Source organism: Eleutherodactylus coqui, chromosome 10 (assembly GCF_035609145.1).
Source record: "Eleutherodactylus coqui strain aEleCoq1 chromosome 10, aEleCoq1.hap1, whole genome shotgun sequence".
Taxonomy (NCBI): Eukaryota; Metazoa; Chordata; class Amphibia; order Anura; family Eleutherodactylidae; genus Eleutherodactylus; species Eleutherodactylus coqui.
Window position 1 is genome coordinate 1,132,224 of NC_089846.1, and position 14,389 is coordinate 1,146,612.

At 46.4% G+C, this 14,389-nt stretch overlaps 1 protein-coding gene across 3 annotated transcripts in view; it reads right to left on the minus strand.

The window, feature by feature from the left end:
* Window positions 1–980: 980 nt before the first annotated feature.
* Window positions 981–14,389, minus strand: part of LOC136579657 (caM kinase-like vesicle-associated protein) — a 134,622-nt gene continuing 121,213 nt past the window's right edge. For all 3 annotated transcript variants that reach the window (XM_066579701.1, XM_066579702.1, XM_066579703.1), the window contains exons 9-11: window positions 3,338–3,416; window positions 1,783–1,870; window positions 981–1,710 (exon numbers count right to left, since the gene is read on the minus strand). In XM_066579701.1, coding sequence (XP_066435798.1) covers window positions 1,468–1,710; window positions 1,783–1,870; window positions 3,338–3,416 — 410 coding nt within the window. In that variant the 3' untranslated portion in view covers window positions 981–1,467. The remainder of the gene's footprint in view (window positions 1,711–1,782; window positions 1,871–3,337; window positions 3,417–14,389) is intronic.

Below are 14,389 nucleotides of genomic sequence, written 5' to 3' on the forward strand. Positions count from 1 at the left end.
ACTACTATAATACTGCCCTCTATGTGCAAGAATATAACTACTATAATACTGCCCTCTATGTACAAGAATATAACTACTATAATACTGCTCCCTATGTACAAGAATATAACTACTATAATACTGCCCCCTATGTACGAGAATATAACTACTATAATACTGCCCTCTATGTACAAGAATATAACTACTATAATACTGCCCCCTATGTACAAGAATATAACTACTATAATACTGCCCCTATGTACAAGAATATAACTGCTATAATACTGCTCCTATGTACAAGAATATAACTACTATAATACTGCCCCCTATGTACAAGAATATAACTACTATAATACTGCTCCCTATGTACAAGAATATAACTACTATAATACTGCTCCCTATGTACAAGAATATAACTACTATAATACTGCCCCCTATGTACAATATAACTACTATAATACTGCTCCCTATGTACAAGAATATAACTACTATAATACTGCCCCCTATGTACAATATAACTACTATAATACTGCCCTCTATGTACAAGAATATAACTATTATAATACTGCCCCCTATGTACAAGAATATAACTACTATAATACTGCCCCCTATGTACAAGAATATAACTACTATAATACTGCCGCCTATGTACATATATATAACTACTATAATACTGCTGTTCATGGATCTATTAGATGTGGCGGCGGGAGGGTTTAGGTGTCCCTGGTGAGTTTACATTGCGGTAGTGGTGTTGTTCGGCCGGCAGGGAGGGTAGAGTTAGAAGCTTCTGGTCATTTTGCTCTTGGCTATTCTGCTCTCTTCTGTTTTCTCTCCTGTGACATGTTGGTCGGACATTATGTGGTTCGGGGAAGGCGCTGGACGGACAGATCCAGTGCCGCTCCAAAATGCAGTTTTTATAATTGAAATCCCTAGTTCTCGCAGCGGCGTGTCGTGTCCTACGTGGCGGTACGGGTGCTGAAGGACTCACAGGTGGAGGGTTACTCTCTTTATTGGTTTAGATTTGGCCTTACTGCCAGGGTACCGGCCGCTGTGGCAGAGTAAGGGGATGCAGTCCCAACTAAAACATAAAACATGCAGATGACATGCAACGGACCCCCCGGACTTAGGTTGAAGACATGAAGGTATGGAGTCTGCCGGAGACCCTCTGACTGGTGGGCTCGCTGGTCATTGGTCTTGGGATGTCCGCCCGTTGGGAGATGTCGGTTGTCTCATCACTTTATAAAACTATGTACTGAAAGAAAATATAAGCTAGGAGTTAAAGGGCGTCCCGTTGGGTGGTCTCCATACTGCAGGACAAGGGTCTTCTAAGGTCTGGTCATTGTTCCCACGGGGCGGTCTGGCCCTTTGGCCTCACCTCTTCCTCTGTCAGGTGGAGTTTTAATGTCTGTTGCCCACTTCCTTTGTCTTAAGCAGGACTAGCGTCTGACTGAATCTGGTTTAGGTTTGTGCGTGGAAGGATGGCGCCCTCTAAGGAGGACCATCCAGCTGTCCAGACGAGTGTCCACCGCAGTCGCTGCTTTGCAGAACTCTGGAATTCCACTTTGCCTTTGGAATGCTGTGTTGTGAGGGGGAAGCCTGGGGAGAAGGGCAAGCTTCCACAGTGACTTCATGGGACACGCTCATGGAAGACCTTGGGGTGACGGGGAGGCGCCCGGACGTGCCCTCAGAAGCCTTCAGTCGTTGCATGAACGTTGTGACACGTATGGCTTTCTGTAAGAGACGTACAAAGTGCATTCAGGTTGCTGACTCTACTCCGAGCCCCGCATGGCTCCCATCACTCACCCTCCATTTGGCTTTAGCAAAGTTCTTTTCAATTTGGGCGCAGACCCCTTCTTTAAGATTCCTCTCAGAAGCAGCGTTTCCTGAAATCCTGGAAATACAGAAGGAGAAAGAGAAGCGGTGAACACAGCTTGTGTGCAAATACGAGACCCCGACGAGACCTGCTGGAGGCCATAGAGAAAGAACCCGCCCAAAGCGCACTGAAGCAGGACCCTCACTCAGGGCTGCGGCAGAATTGTAACCGCTATAGACACTTGTGGGGAGACACTTTTTTGTATTTTGGACTGACTGTCATTTTTGCAATTGGGTTCCGTTAACTTCTTTCCACCACAAGACATAAACATACGTCGCGGCTGGGAAGGAGTTCCTGAGAACCGACATGCGCTTATGTCCTATGGATGGCGCTGCTCGGGAGCCGGAAGAAAAATAATAATTATATATATATTCAAAAATGGTTTTATTGTGCAAAAGTGGAAAAACATTAAAATAATACTAATTTTGGTATCATGGTAGTCGTGGCGTCTGCAGAAGAAATGTATCGTGTCCTCGTGCTGCATGATTAACGCCGTGCTAAATCCCCCCCAAAAAACAACGGCAGAATTGATGTTTTTCTGTCCGTCCTCCAAAAAATGTAACAGAAGTTCCACAATACGTTATATGTACCCAAAAATGGTACCAATGAGAACTGCAGTCCGCCTCGCCAAAAACATCCCTCATACAGCCGAGTCGGCAGAAAAATAAAAAAGTTATGACTTTTGAAAAGTGAAGATGAAAATTTCCCAGAAATCCTTCTTGGGTCCAAAATAGGCCAAGTCACTAAGAGGTTAAAAATGTAGCAGCGTTTGTCTTCTGCAGCTTCTGCATATCCCTGTATAGAGAGACTGCAGTCTGAGTTTTAGTGGGCGGTCTATCAGTGCGCTGGACTGACCTTGGTATGGTCATAAATGAGGTGATAGGAAGATGCAGGAAGGAGAGAGCAGGGAAAACCAAGCTGTCAGTGCAGCAGATGGACAGATCTCCTCAGACTGCAGTGTCTATATACAGGGGTATGGAAAAGCTGCAACATTTCTAATGAAACCCTATTGGAAAAATGATCAGCCCAAGATCCATGCGGCGAAGAAGATCCTGCCCTCCAAGGGGGGCCGTAGCCCTTAGATGCAGCTTTGACTGTGAATCGTGAGTAAGGCAGGATGTGACTCCAGATTAGCACAGCAGAGGGAAGTTATCCAGCCGGTGTGCAGATTCACCTTTCAGCTCCTGTTTTCAGTCTGTGCAACTATTTTGAGTTCATTTGAAAGGATTGTATTAGAATTAAAAAGCACCTGTCTTTCTTCCAGAAACAGCGCCACCCCTGGCCATGGGTTGTTTCTGGTATTGCAGCTCTACTGGAGTGAATGGGGCTGAGCTGCACTACCATACAGAACCTGTGGACAGCTGTGGTGCTATTTGTGGATTAAAGGCACAGTGCATAAGCAATCCTTGGCCTGCCCGGTGTATTCCTGGCCAGTGATGGATGATACCCTTAGATGGATGTACTGTGGTCAGCCAGAACCCTCACCAGATGTGTCCGAGTGCATCTTGTGCTGTGATTCGTTGCTCCTGGTCCATCTCCATCAGACGAGACACCAGATCTTTTGCTGTTGGAAAGAAATCTACTGTAAGTGACCATAAAGAAATAGTAAAAAAGGAGACTCCTTAAGAACTAGAAGGTCTAGCGGGCTCCTTATGGCATTATCTGGCAGACTGGTCAATGGCACGGTGTGCTGGTCTGTGTCCTATGGCACGTTATGCTGGTCTGTGTCCTATGGCACGCTGTGCTGGTCTGTGTCCTATGGCACGCCGTGCTGGTCTGTGTCCTATGGCACGCCGTGCTGATCTGTGTCCTATGGCACGGTGTGCTGGTCGTTGTCCTATGGCACGCTGTGCTGGTCTGTGTCCTATGGCACGCTGTGCTGGTCTGTGTCCTATGGCACGCTGTGTTGGTCTGTGTCCTATGGCACGTTATGCTGGTCTGTGTCCTATGGCACGGTGTGCTGGTCTGTGTCCTATGGCACGGTGTGCTGGTCTGTGTCCTATGGCACGGTGTGCTGGTCTGTGTCCTATGGCACGGTGTGCTGGTCTGTGTCCTATGGCACAGTGTGCTGGTCTGTGTCCTATGGCACAGTGTGCTGGTCTGTGTCCTATGGAACAGTGTGCTGGTCTGTGTCCTATGGCACGTTATGCTGGTCTGTGTCCTATGGCACGTTATGCTGGTCTGTGTCCTATGGCACGGTGTGCTGGTCTGTGTCCTATGGCACGCTGTGCTGGTCTGTGTCCTATGGCACGCTGTGCTGGTCTGTGTCCTATGGCACGGTGTGCTGGTCTGTGTCCTATGGCACGGTGTGCTGGTCTGTGTCCTCACTAATGTGCAGAAACCACAGCTAGCAGGAAGCAGTATACATACAATAAACTTATACAGTAAAGCTGCACCTAACGAAGCAGAAGCCAACTTTCATACATAAGCTACAGTGCTGTGCAAAAGTAGTCTTTCCCCTTAATGTTTTTCCTGTTTTTCAACATGGAATTAAATTGGCCTTTTTTGAGGTTGGTGGTGGGGGTTGCACTATTAGATTTGCACAACATGCCCCGAGCCTCTTGAAAGGGCTACTAGTACTCCATACAGTCTCCTCCTCACTATGGGGTGCAGTAACCCTGCAGTGAGGAGGATATGGGGCATGGGACCCCCTTTCTTGAGATTAGAGGGCTCTGCCCTCGTTGATCAGCAGGTTATCCCCTGTCCTGTAGAGATCCTGTGGGAAGGGGAGATTAAAACATTGAATTCATCTTTCCCACTATCCGGAGTGGTAAGTTGCTATGGACAGTTGGGGCACTTTATCAATATCTCTACACCACACGTTTTTAGATTGGCGACGGCGGTTGATTTCCGACGCCCATCCCTGACACCTCATCTTGACAGGGCAGTCCGTCCGCATTGCCGTGTTCACTTCCTTTCTTGTGTTGGATAGTGAAGTCATAGGACTGCAGTGCCAGGCTCCAGCGTAGGAGCTTGGCATTTTCTCAGGCTGAGCGGGTTGTGAGCCATCACTACCGTGAAACTACGCCCGTATAGTTAGGCTGTAACTTTTGTAGGGCCCTGACGATGGCTAAGCATTCCTTCTCGACCGTGGCGTACGTCACTTCTCTGGGCAGGAGCTTCCAGGTGAGGTAAAGCACAGGGTGTTCTACCTCCTTTGCGTTTACCTGGCTAAGGATGGCGCCAAGGCCATAAGCGCTGGCATCAGTCTGCACCACAAACCTCCTGGTGAAGTCCGGAGTCGGCAAGACCAGAGTGCTGGAGAAAGCAGTGTTCAGGGCTGCGAATGGCTCCTCCCATTCTGAGGTCCAGCTCACCACCTGAGGCAGACTTTTCTTGATCAGGTCGGTGAGAGGCTTGGCCAGGGCATTGTAGTTGGGTACAAACTTACAGTAGTACCTGGCGGTACCCAAGAAGGACATGACCTGCTTCTTGGTTTTGGGGCTGGGCCAGGCTTGGATGGCATCTATCTTCCTGGGATCTGGCTTCAGTTTTCCCCACTTACACGGCGCCCTAGGTACTGCACCTCTAGCATGCCGATCTGACACTTCCCAGGCTTGATGGTGAGACCTGCCACCTGGATCCGCCCGAGCACCTGAGACAGTTGGGTCATTCCATGTCAGTTCAACCAACGCTCCCGGTCGACCATCTCAGATTTCAATGAAACTTTGCACAAAGATAGACCCTGACCCTAAACTAAGATAGCCAGAATATTAGGCTTCAAAGTGCTTTGGTTCACGAGCTACAGGTCTTAATCTAGGGGGTTGTCATGTGATTACAGCCTACAGGTCTTAATCTAGGGGGTTGTCATGTGATTACAGCCTACAGGTCTTAATCTAGGGGGTTGTCATGTGATTACAGCCTACAGGTCTTAATCTAGGGGTTTGTCATGTGATTACAGCCTACAGGTCTTAATCTAGGGGTTTGTCATGTGATTACAGCCTACAGGTCTTAATCTAGGGGTTTGTCATGTGATTACAGCCTACAGGTCTTAATCTAGGGTGTTGTCATGTGATTACAGCCTACAGGTCTTAATCTAGGGTGTTGTCATGTGATTACAGCCTACAGGTCTTAATCTAGGGGTTTGTCATGTGATTACAGCCTACAGGTCTTAATCTAGGGGGTTGTCATGTGATTACAGCCTACAGGTCTTAATCTAGGGGTTTGTCATGTGATTACAGCCTACAGGTCTTAATCTAGGGGTTTGTCATGTGATTACAGCCTACAGGTCTTAATCTAGGGGTTTGTCATGTGATTACAGCCTACAGGTCTTAATCTAGGGTGTTGTCATGTGATTACAGCCTACAGGTCTTAATCTAGGGTGTTGTCATGTGATTACAGCCTACAGGTCTTAATCTAGGGGTTTGTCATGTGATTACAGCCTACAGGTCTTAATCTAGGGGGTTGTCATGTGATTACAGCCTACAGTTCTTAATCTAGGGGGTTGTCATGTGATTACAGCCTACAGGTCTTAATCTAGGGTGTTGTCATGTGATTACAGCCTACAGGTCTTAATCTAGGGTGTTGTCATGTGATTACAGCCTACAGGTCTTAATCTAGGGGTTTGTCATGTGATTACAGCCTGCAGGTCTTAATCTAGGGTGTTGTCATGTGATTACAGCCTACAGGTCTTAATCTAGGGGTTTGTCATGTGATTACAGCCTACAGGTCTTAATCTAGGGTGTTGTCATGTGATTACAGCCTACAGGTCTTAATCTAGGGGGTTGTCATGTGATTACAGCCTACAGGTCTTAATCTAGGGGGTTGTCATGTGATTACAGCCTACAGGTCTTAATCTAGGTGGTTGTCATGTGATTACAGCCTACAGGTCTTAATCTAGGGGGTTGTCATGTGATTACAGCCTACAGGTCTTAATCTAGGGGGTTGTCATGTGATTACAGCCTACAGGTCTTAATCTAGGGGGTTGTCATGTGATTACAGCCTACAGGTCTTAATCTAGGTGGTTGTCATGTGATAACAGCGCGCAGCCTGAAAAAAGGGGCGATTTCAATCCATTGCCAAGCCAGTTCCAATGACTCTAGAGCAATGAACCTTCACACACTAGGAGACCTTTTGGTGCTGAATCCAGCTAAGCTCCTCAGACTGCCCCTCTTATCATCATTCTGCCCCTCTTATCATCATTCTGCCCCTCTTATCATCATTCTGCCCCTCTTATCATCATTCTGCCCCTCATCATCATTCTGCCCCTCTTATCATCATTCTGCCCCTCTTATCATCATTCTGCCCCTCGTATCATCATTCTGCCCCTCTTATCATCATTCTGCCCCTCTTATCATCATTCTGCCCCTCTTATCATCATTCTGCCCCTCTTATCATCATTCTGCCCCTCTTATCATCATTCTGCCCCTCTTATCATCATTCTGCCCCTCTTATCATCATTCTGCCCCTCTTATCATCATTCTGCCCCTCTTATCATTATTCTGCCCCTCTTATCATCATTCTGCCCCTCTTATCATCATTCTGCCCCTCTTATCATCATTCTGCCCCTCTTATCATCATTCTGCCCCTCTTATCATCATTCTGCCACCATCGCATGTCAAAGGAGCTGAAAAATTCTATTGCGCCAAATAAAACTCCTATTTTAGGCAGTAATAACTCCTAATCAATGCGATCCGACTCGGCTCTGAATGTATCAATGTGCACTCCATAGAAATGGTCCTCATTATTCACATTAGGGACCCAAAAGGATGCAGAGCTCTTAACATACAAGGAGTCAAAAATGGCAAAAAACACTTTTAGGCAAATTTTTACCTTTTTTCAAAGGCAAAAATCGGAATGTACTCCATTTTTATTTTCATTTTTGTTCTATTTGGAAGAGAATTTTTTGCTCTACAAGATTCGATGTTTTTCATTTTGTTCCCAGACCTTCTAGATGGGAGAATATCAATGCCTGTGAAGGTCCTATGCACTCGCGGAGGTCAAATAATAAAAGAAGTGGAAGTTTTGCATGGATGTATAATTAGTTTAGAAATCATGAGAAGGTAAATTATTTTTGGAATGAGACAACTTTTTGTGCTCAAGAAACTTATGTGATCACAAATTGCCTGACGAGTTCAGGTGAGCCCCAAGCTTTGGCCTAAGATGGTCAGAATATCATTGATTGTGGTATATTACAGTGATCACTGGGCTTATTTAGCACTCTATCCATATTGGATACTGAGATTATCTAAGGCTACAACTATAGTTTACAAGTGACTGATTGTGAAAAATGAGCAGAAAGGAAGCGCAACTGCTGGATGCCATGTCAAGCTGGAGCATGCCGGCTGATCAACAGCTTCATGACAAAACGCAAAACAAAAATCTCCCATCTAGAAGGTCTGGGAACAAAATGAAAAACATCGAATCTTGTAGACCAAAAAATTCTCTTCCAAATAGAACAAAAATGGGAAAAAAATAAAAATGAGTACATTCCGATTTTTGCCTCTGAAAAAAGGTAAAAATTTGCCTAAAAGTGTTTTTTGCCATTTTTGACTCCTTGTATGTTAAGAGCTCTGCATCCGTTTGGGTCCCTAATGTGAATAATGAGAACCATTTCTATGGAGTGCACATTGATACATTCAGAGCCGAGTCGGATCGCATTGATTAGGAGTTATTACTGCCTAAAATAGGAGTTTTATTTTGCGCGATAGAATTTTTCAGCTCCTTTGACATGCAATGGTGGCAGAATGATGATAAGAGGGGCAGAATGATGATAAGAGGGGCAGAATAATGATAAGAGGGGCAGAATGATGATAAGAGGGGCAGAATGATGATAAGAGGGGCAGAATGATGATAAGAGGGGCAGAATGATGATAAGAGGGGCAGAATGATGATAAGAGGGGCAGTCTGAGGAGCTTAGCTGGATGCAGCACCAAAAGGTCTCCTAGTGTGTGAAGGTTCATTGCTCTAGAGTCATTGGAACTGGCTTGGCAATGGATTGAAATCGCCACTTTTTTCAGGCTGCGCGCTGTAATCACATGACAACCCCCTAGATTAAGACCTGTAGGCTGTAATCACATGACAACCCCCTAGATTAAGACCTGTAGGCTGTAATCACATGACAACCCCCTAGATTAAGACCTGTAGGCTGTAATCACATGACAACCCCCTAGATTAAGACCTGTAGGCTGTAATCACATGACAACCCCCTAGATTAAGACCTGTAGGCTGTAATCACATGACAACCCCCTAGATTAAGACCTGTAGGCTGTAATCACATGACAACCCCCTAGATTAAGACCTGTAGGCTGTAATCACATGACAACCCCCTAGATTAAGACCTGTAGGCTGTAATCACATGACAACCCCCTAGATTAAGACCTGTAGGCTGTAATCACATGACAACCCCCTAGATTAAGACCTGTAGGCTGTAATCACATGACAACCCCCTAGATTAAGACCTGTAGGCTGTAATCACATGACAACCCCCTAGATTAAGACCTGTAGGCTGTAATCACATGACAACCCCCTAGATTAAGACCTGTAGGCTGTAATCACATGACAACCCCCTAGATTAAGACCTGTAGGCTGTAATCACATGACAACCCCCTAGATTAAGACCTGTAGGCTGTAATCACATGACAACCCCCTAGATTAAGACCTGTAGGCTGTAATCACATGACAACCCCCTAGATTAAGACCTGTAGGCTGTAATCACATGACAACACCCTAGATTAAGACCTGTAGCTCGTGAACCAAAGCACTCTGAAGCCTAATATTCTGGCTATCTTAGTTTAGGGTCAGGGTCTATCTTTGTGCAAAGTTTCATTGAAATCAGAGATGGTCGACTGGGAGCGTTGGTTGAACTGACATGGAATGACCCAGGTGCTCTAGGTGTTCCTCCTTCCTCCCAAGTGGGGCTATAAACAGCGATGTCCTCTAAGTATGCAACGACATACTTCCCATGCCCCTCGAGCAGCTAATCCACCAGCTGGAAATTAGCTGGAGCGTTCTTCATGCCAAAGAGCATTAACTGGGACTCGTAGAGTCTGAATGGCGTCATGAAGGCCAACCTCTCTTGTGCCTCCCGGGTCATGAGTATTTGCCAATACCCATCGCTCAAATCCATTATGGTGAGGTACTGGGCACTCACCAGTTTGTCCAACAGCTCAACAATGCGAGGCATTGGATAAGCATCAGACACTGTGATCACATTCAGCCTTCTGTAGTCCACACAGAACTGGGTCATCCAGTCCTTTTTGGGCACCAGGACTACAGGGGAGGCTCATGCGCTCTGGGACTTCTGGATGATGCCTAGGCACAGCATCTCATCAATCTCCCGCTTCATATTCAAATGTACTTCCAGCGAAACCCGGTAGGTTGACAGCCTCACAGGAGGCATATTTGGTATTTCAACTGCACATCAGTAGCGGTGAGCGATTCCAGCGACTTGATTGGTTGTTGGGTACACCCCCCCCCCCCCCCTTGGAGATGTGCACGAGTGGGCGGCCCATTAAATAAGCAGCAGCACAGCCGTAGGAGAGTTGGCAACTAACCCTAACCCTAAACCCAAACCCTAAACCCCAACTCCCCCACGGGTCTCGTAAAGTAGCACTAGTGCACATCTCCAAAGGGGGGTATGTACCCAACAACCAATGAGGTCACTGGAATCGCTCACCGCTACTGAAGTGCGGATGAAATACAATATATGCTCACAGGAGAGTGATTCCCAGTGTCCACATGGTGGATTGCCAACTGGGTCCTCCCTGGTTTCCCTGTGAAGGTGGGTAGAAAGGGGAGCAGGGCCTTCTGCAGCTGGGAGCTCAGCGGATTGAACTCCATGTCTTCAATGGATCCACCGCCCTGGGCTGCGGACAACATATCTTGACCTCTGTTTCACCATCTTCGAGTATACTGCATACCGACATGGAAGACTCTCTGCTTCCTGCGGACATGGTCACTTGTGACCACATAGTTCACAGCATTGAGCCACTGGTGCACGATATATGGGCCTTCCCAAGCAGCCTGAAGCTTGTTTTGTGTCAGTGGGACTAAGATCCACACCTTCTGACCCACCTGGCACTCTGTCTCTCTGGCGTTCCGATCATACCATTGCTTGTGGAGGCTTGGGCCTGCTCCATATTCTTGCGCATGAGCTGCGTCAATGTCTGCATCTTGTCGCGCAGCCACATGACATAGTTGTCGATGAACAAACTAGAGGTGCGCACTTCTCTTTCCCAGGCTTCTCTTACCAGAGTCAGGGGTCCCCGTACCCACCTCCCATACAGGAGCTCACAGAGTGAGAGACCAGTTGAGGCCTGAGGTTCCTCTCTGTGGGTGAATAGTAGGTGCAGGAGGTAACGCTCCCAGTTGCATCTGTGAAACTCGACCAACATCTTTAGCATCTGCTCCAGTGGGCCATTGAACCGCTCACACAGACAATTAGTCTGGGGTTGATACGGGCTGGCTATCAGATGTTGCACCTGCATTTTTGTACAGAGGCACTGCATGAGGCTGGACATGAACTGGGGCCCCTGATCTGTAAGCATCTCCGGGAAAAATCCAACATGCGAAAATATGGCTATTAACTCTTTGCAATCCAATTTTAGATTCAGGATTTCCTAGGGGGCTTTCTCTTTCTGCCAATATACAATGGGACATGCTGGAGAAGCCTGCGACAACAGAGTGGCCAGTAATATACAGTAAGAATACCCTGCCGGACGTCTTCCAACATCGGAGCTGCACAGCCTTCAATCGGAAAGTAGGAAGATGTCAGACAGTGGATTGAAAAGGGTTAAGGTGTCGGCTGCCTTCTTGGCCTGTATGGAGGACAGGGCCATGACCTCAAGGTATCGGGTGGTGTAGCCAACCACAGTCAGGATGAAGCATTTCCCAGAGCTGCCCAGCTCTGGTGTGTCCATAGTTGACTATGTTGTGCAGCTGCGCAATAATCTGCACTGCTAGATTTTTTAAAAATAAATCTGCAATTTATTACTCAACCTTGTCCGTTTTAAAACGTACCATAAACTCTGAAGATTGTGCTCATAATTCATAGTCTGGGTCCCAGCTTCTCTGCAGAGCTGGTGGGGGCAGCGAGTGTGCGGACATTGCACAGCGCCAGAGACGTTAGACCGGTCAGGGGGCGATCTGAGCTTTCAGTCTGCATGCAGAAGCTAGGAAAACTGGGTACAAATCTGCCTGTATTCTAATGGCTCTATGCAATCCTGCTAGAGTAATCGATCGAGGTTCGGTCATGGCAGAGTACTCAGAACAGACGATCCATGAAAAACCGATGATAGAGGCGCAATCTGTCAGGGTCTCCCCTCTCCTATCCGTGACAAAGTGGTGGCAGCAGTGGGATTCTGATCCGCGCCGAGCCACCGAAGCAATAGGAAAGTCCTTCCGCCGGGTGTATCTCCGAAGGTCAGACAACAGGGGTCTGTGGAGGCCCGCATTATAAAGGGTCCCTCAGAACACTCTTTCCCCCTGCCGCCTCTAATGTCATTCAGGAGGGTAGGGGCCATACATCTCTTGGGGAAATATCATAGTTCCTCATTTTCCCCATAAGTCGTTAGGAAGCCCTACGATCAGGAATACAGGCCCGGCAAATTTCTGGTCATGATTTTATCTATTCAGTGACATCAAGCATGACACGTTTATTAAATGGGTTAAATCCATATAGAGGGAGTGAATCCATATAGAGAGGGTGAATCCATATAGAGGGGGTAAATCGATATAGAGAGGGTGAATCCATATAGAGGGGGTGAATCCATATAGAGGGAGTGAATCCTTATACAGGGGGTGAATCCATATAGAGGGGGTGAATCCATATAGACGGTGTGAATCCATATAGAGGGAGTGAATCCATATAGAGGGAGTGAATCCATATAGATGGTGTGAATCCATATAGAGGGGGTAAATCCATATAGAGGGAGTAAATCCATATAGAGGGAGTGAATCCATATAGAGAGGGTGAATCCATATAGAGAGGGTGAATCCATATAGAGGGGGTGAATCCATATAGAGGAAGTGAATCCATATAGAGGGGGTGAATCCATATAGACGGGGTGAATCCATATAGAGGGGGTAACTCCATATAGAGGGGGTAAATCCATATAGACGGTGTGAATCCATATATAGGAAGTGAATCCATATAGAGGGCGTGAATCCATATAGATCGTGTGAATCCATATAGAGGGGGTGAATCCATATAGAGGGGGTAAATCCATACAGAGAGGGTCAATCCATATAGAGGGAGTGAATCCATATAGAGGGGGTGAATCCATATAGAGGGGGTGAATCCATATAGAGGGCGTGAATCCATATAGATGGTGTGAATCCATATAGAGGGGGTAAATCCATACGGAGAGGGTAAATCCATATAGAGGGAGTGAATCCATATAGAGGGGGTGAATCCATATAGAGAGGGTGAATCCATATAGAGGGGGTAAATCCATATAGAGAGGGTGAATCCATATAGAGGGGGTGAATCCATATAGAGGGGTGAATCCATATAGAGGGGGTAAATCCATATAGAGGGGGTGAATCCATATAGCGGGAGTGAATCCATATAGAGGGGGTGAATCCATATTGAGGGGGTGAATCCATATAGAGGGGGTAAATACATATAGAGAGGGTAAATACATATAGAGGGGGTAAATCCATGTAGAGGGAGTGAATCCATGTGGAGGGGTGAATCCATATAGAGGGAGTGAATCCATATAGAGGGGGTAAATCCATATAGAGGGAGTGAATCCATATAGAGGGGGTAAATACATATAGAGGGTAAATCCATATAGAGGGGGTAAATCCATATAGAGGGGATGAATCCATATAGAGGGGGTAAATCCATATAGAGAGGGTGAATCCATATAGAGGAGGTGAGTCCATATAGAGGGAGTGAATCCATATAGAGGGGGTGAATCCATATAGAGTGGGTAAATCCATATAGAGGGGGTGAATCCATATAGAGGGGGTGAATCCATATAGAGGGGGTGAATCCATATAGAGGGGGTGAATCCATATAGAGGGGGTGAATCCATATAGAGGAAGTGAATACATATAGAGAGGGTAAATCCATATAGAGGGGGTGAATCCATATAGAGGGAGTGAATACATATAGAGGGGGTGAATCCATATAGAGGGGGTAAATACATATAGAGGGGGTGAATCCATATAGAGAGGGTAAATCCATATGGAGAGGGAGAATTCATATAGAGGGAGTGAATCCATGTAGAGGAAGTGAATCCATATAGAGAGGGTGAATCCATATTGAGGGGGTAAATCCATATAGAGAGGGTAAATCCATATAGAGGGGGTAAATACATATAGAGAGGGTGAATACATATAGAGGGGGTGAATACATATGGAGGGCGTGAATCCATATAGAGGGGGTGAATACAAATAGAGGGGGTGAATCCATATAGAGGGGGTGAATCCATATAGAGGGAGTGAATACATATAAAGGGGGTAAATACATATAGAGGGGGTGAATCCATATAGAGGGGGTAAATCCATATAGAGGGGGTGAATCCATATAGAGGGGGTGAATCCAAATAGAGGGGGTAAATACATATAGAGAGGGTGAATACATATAGA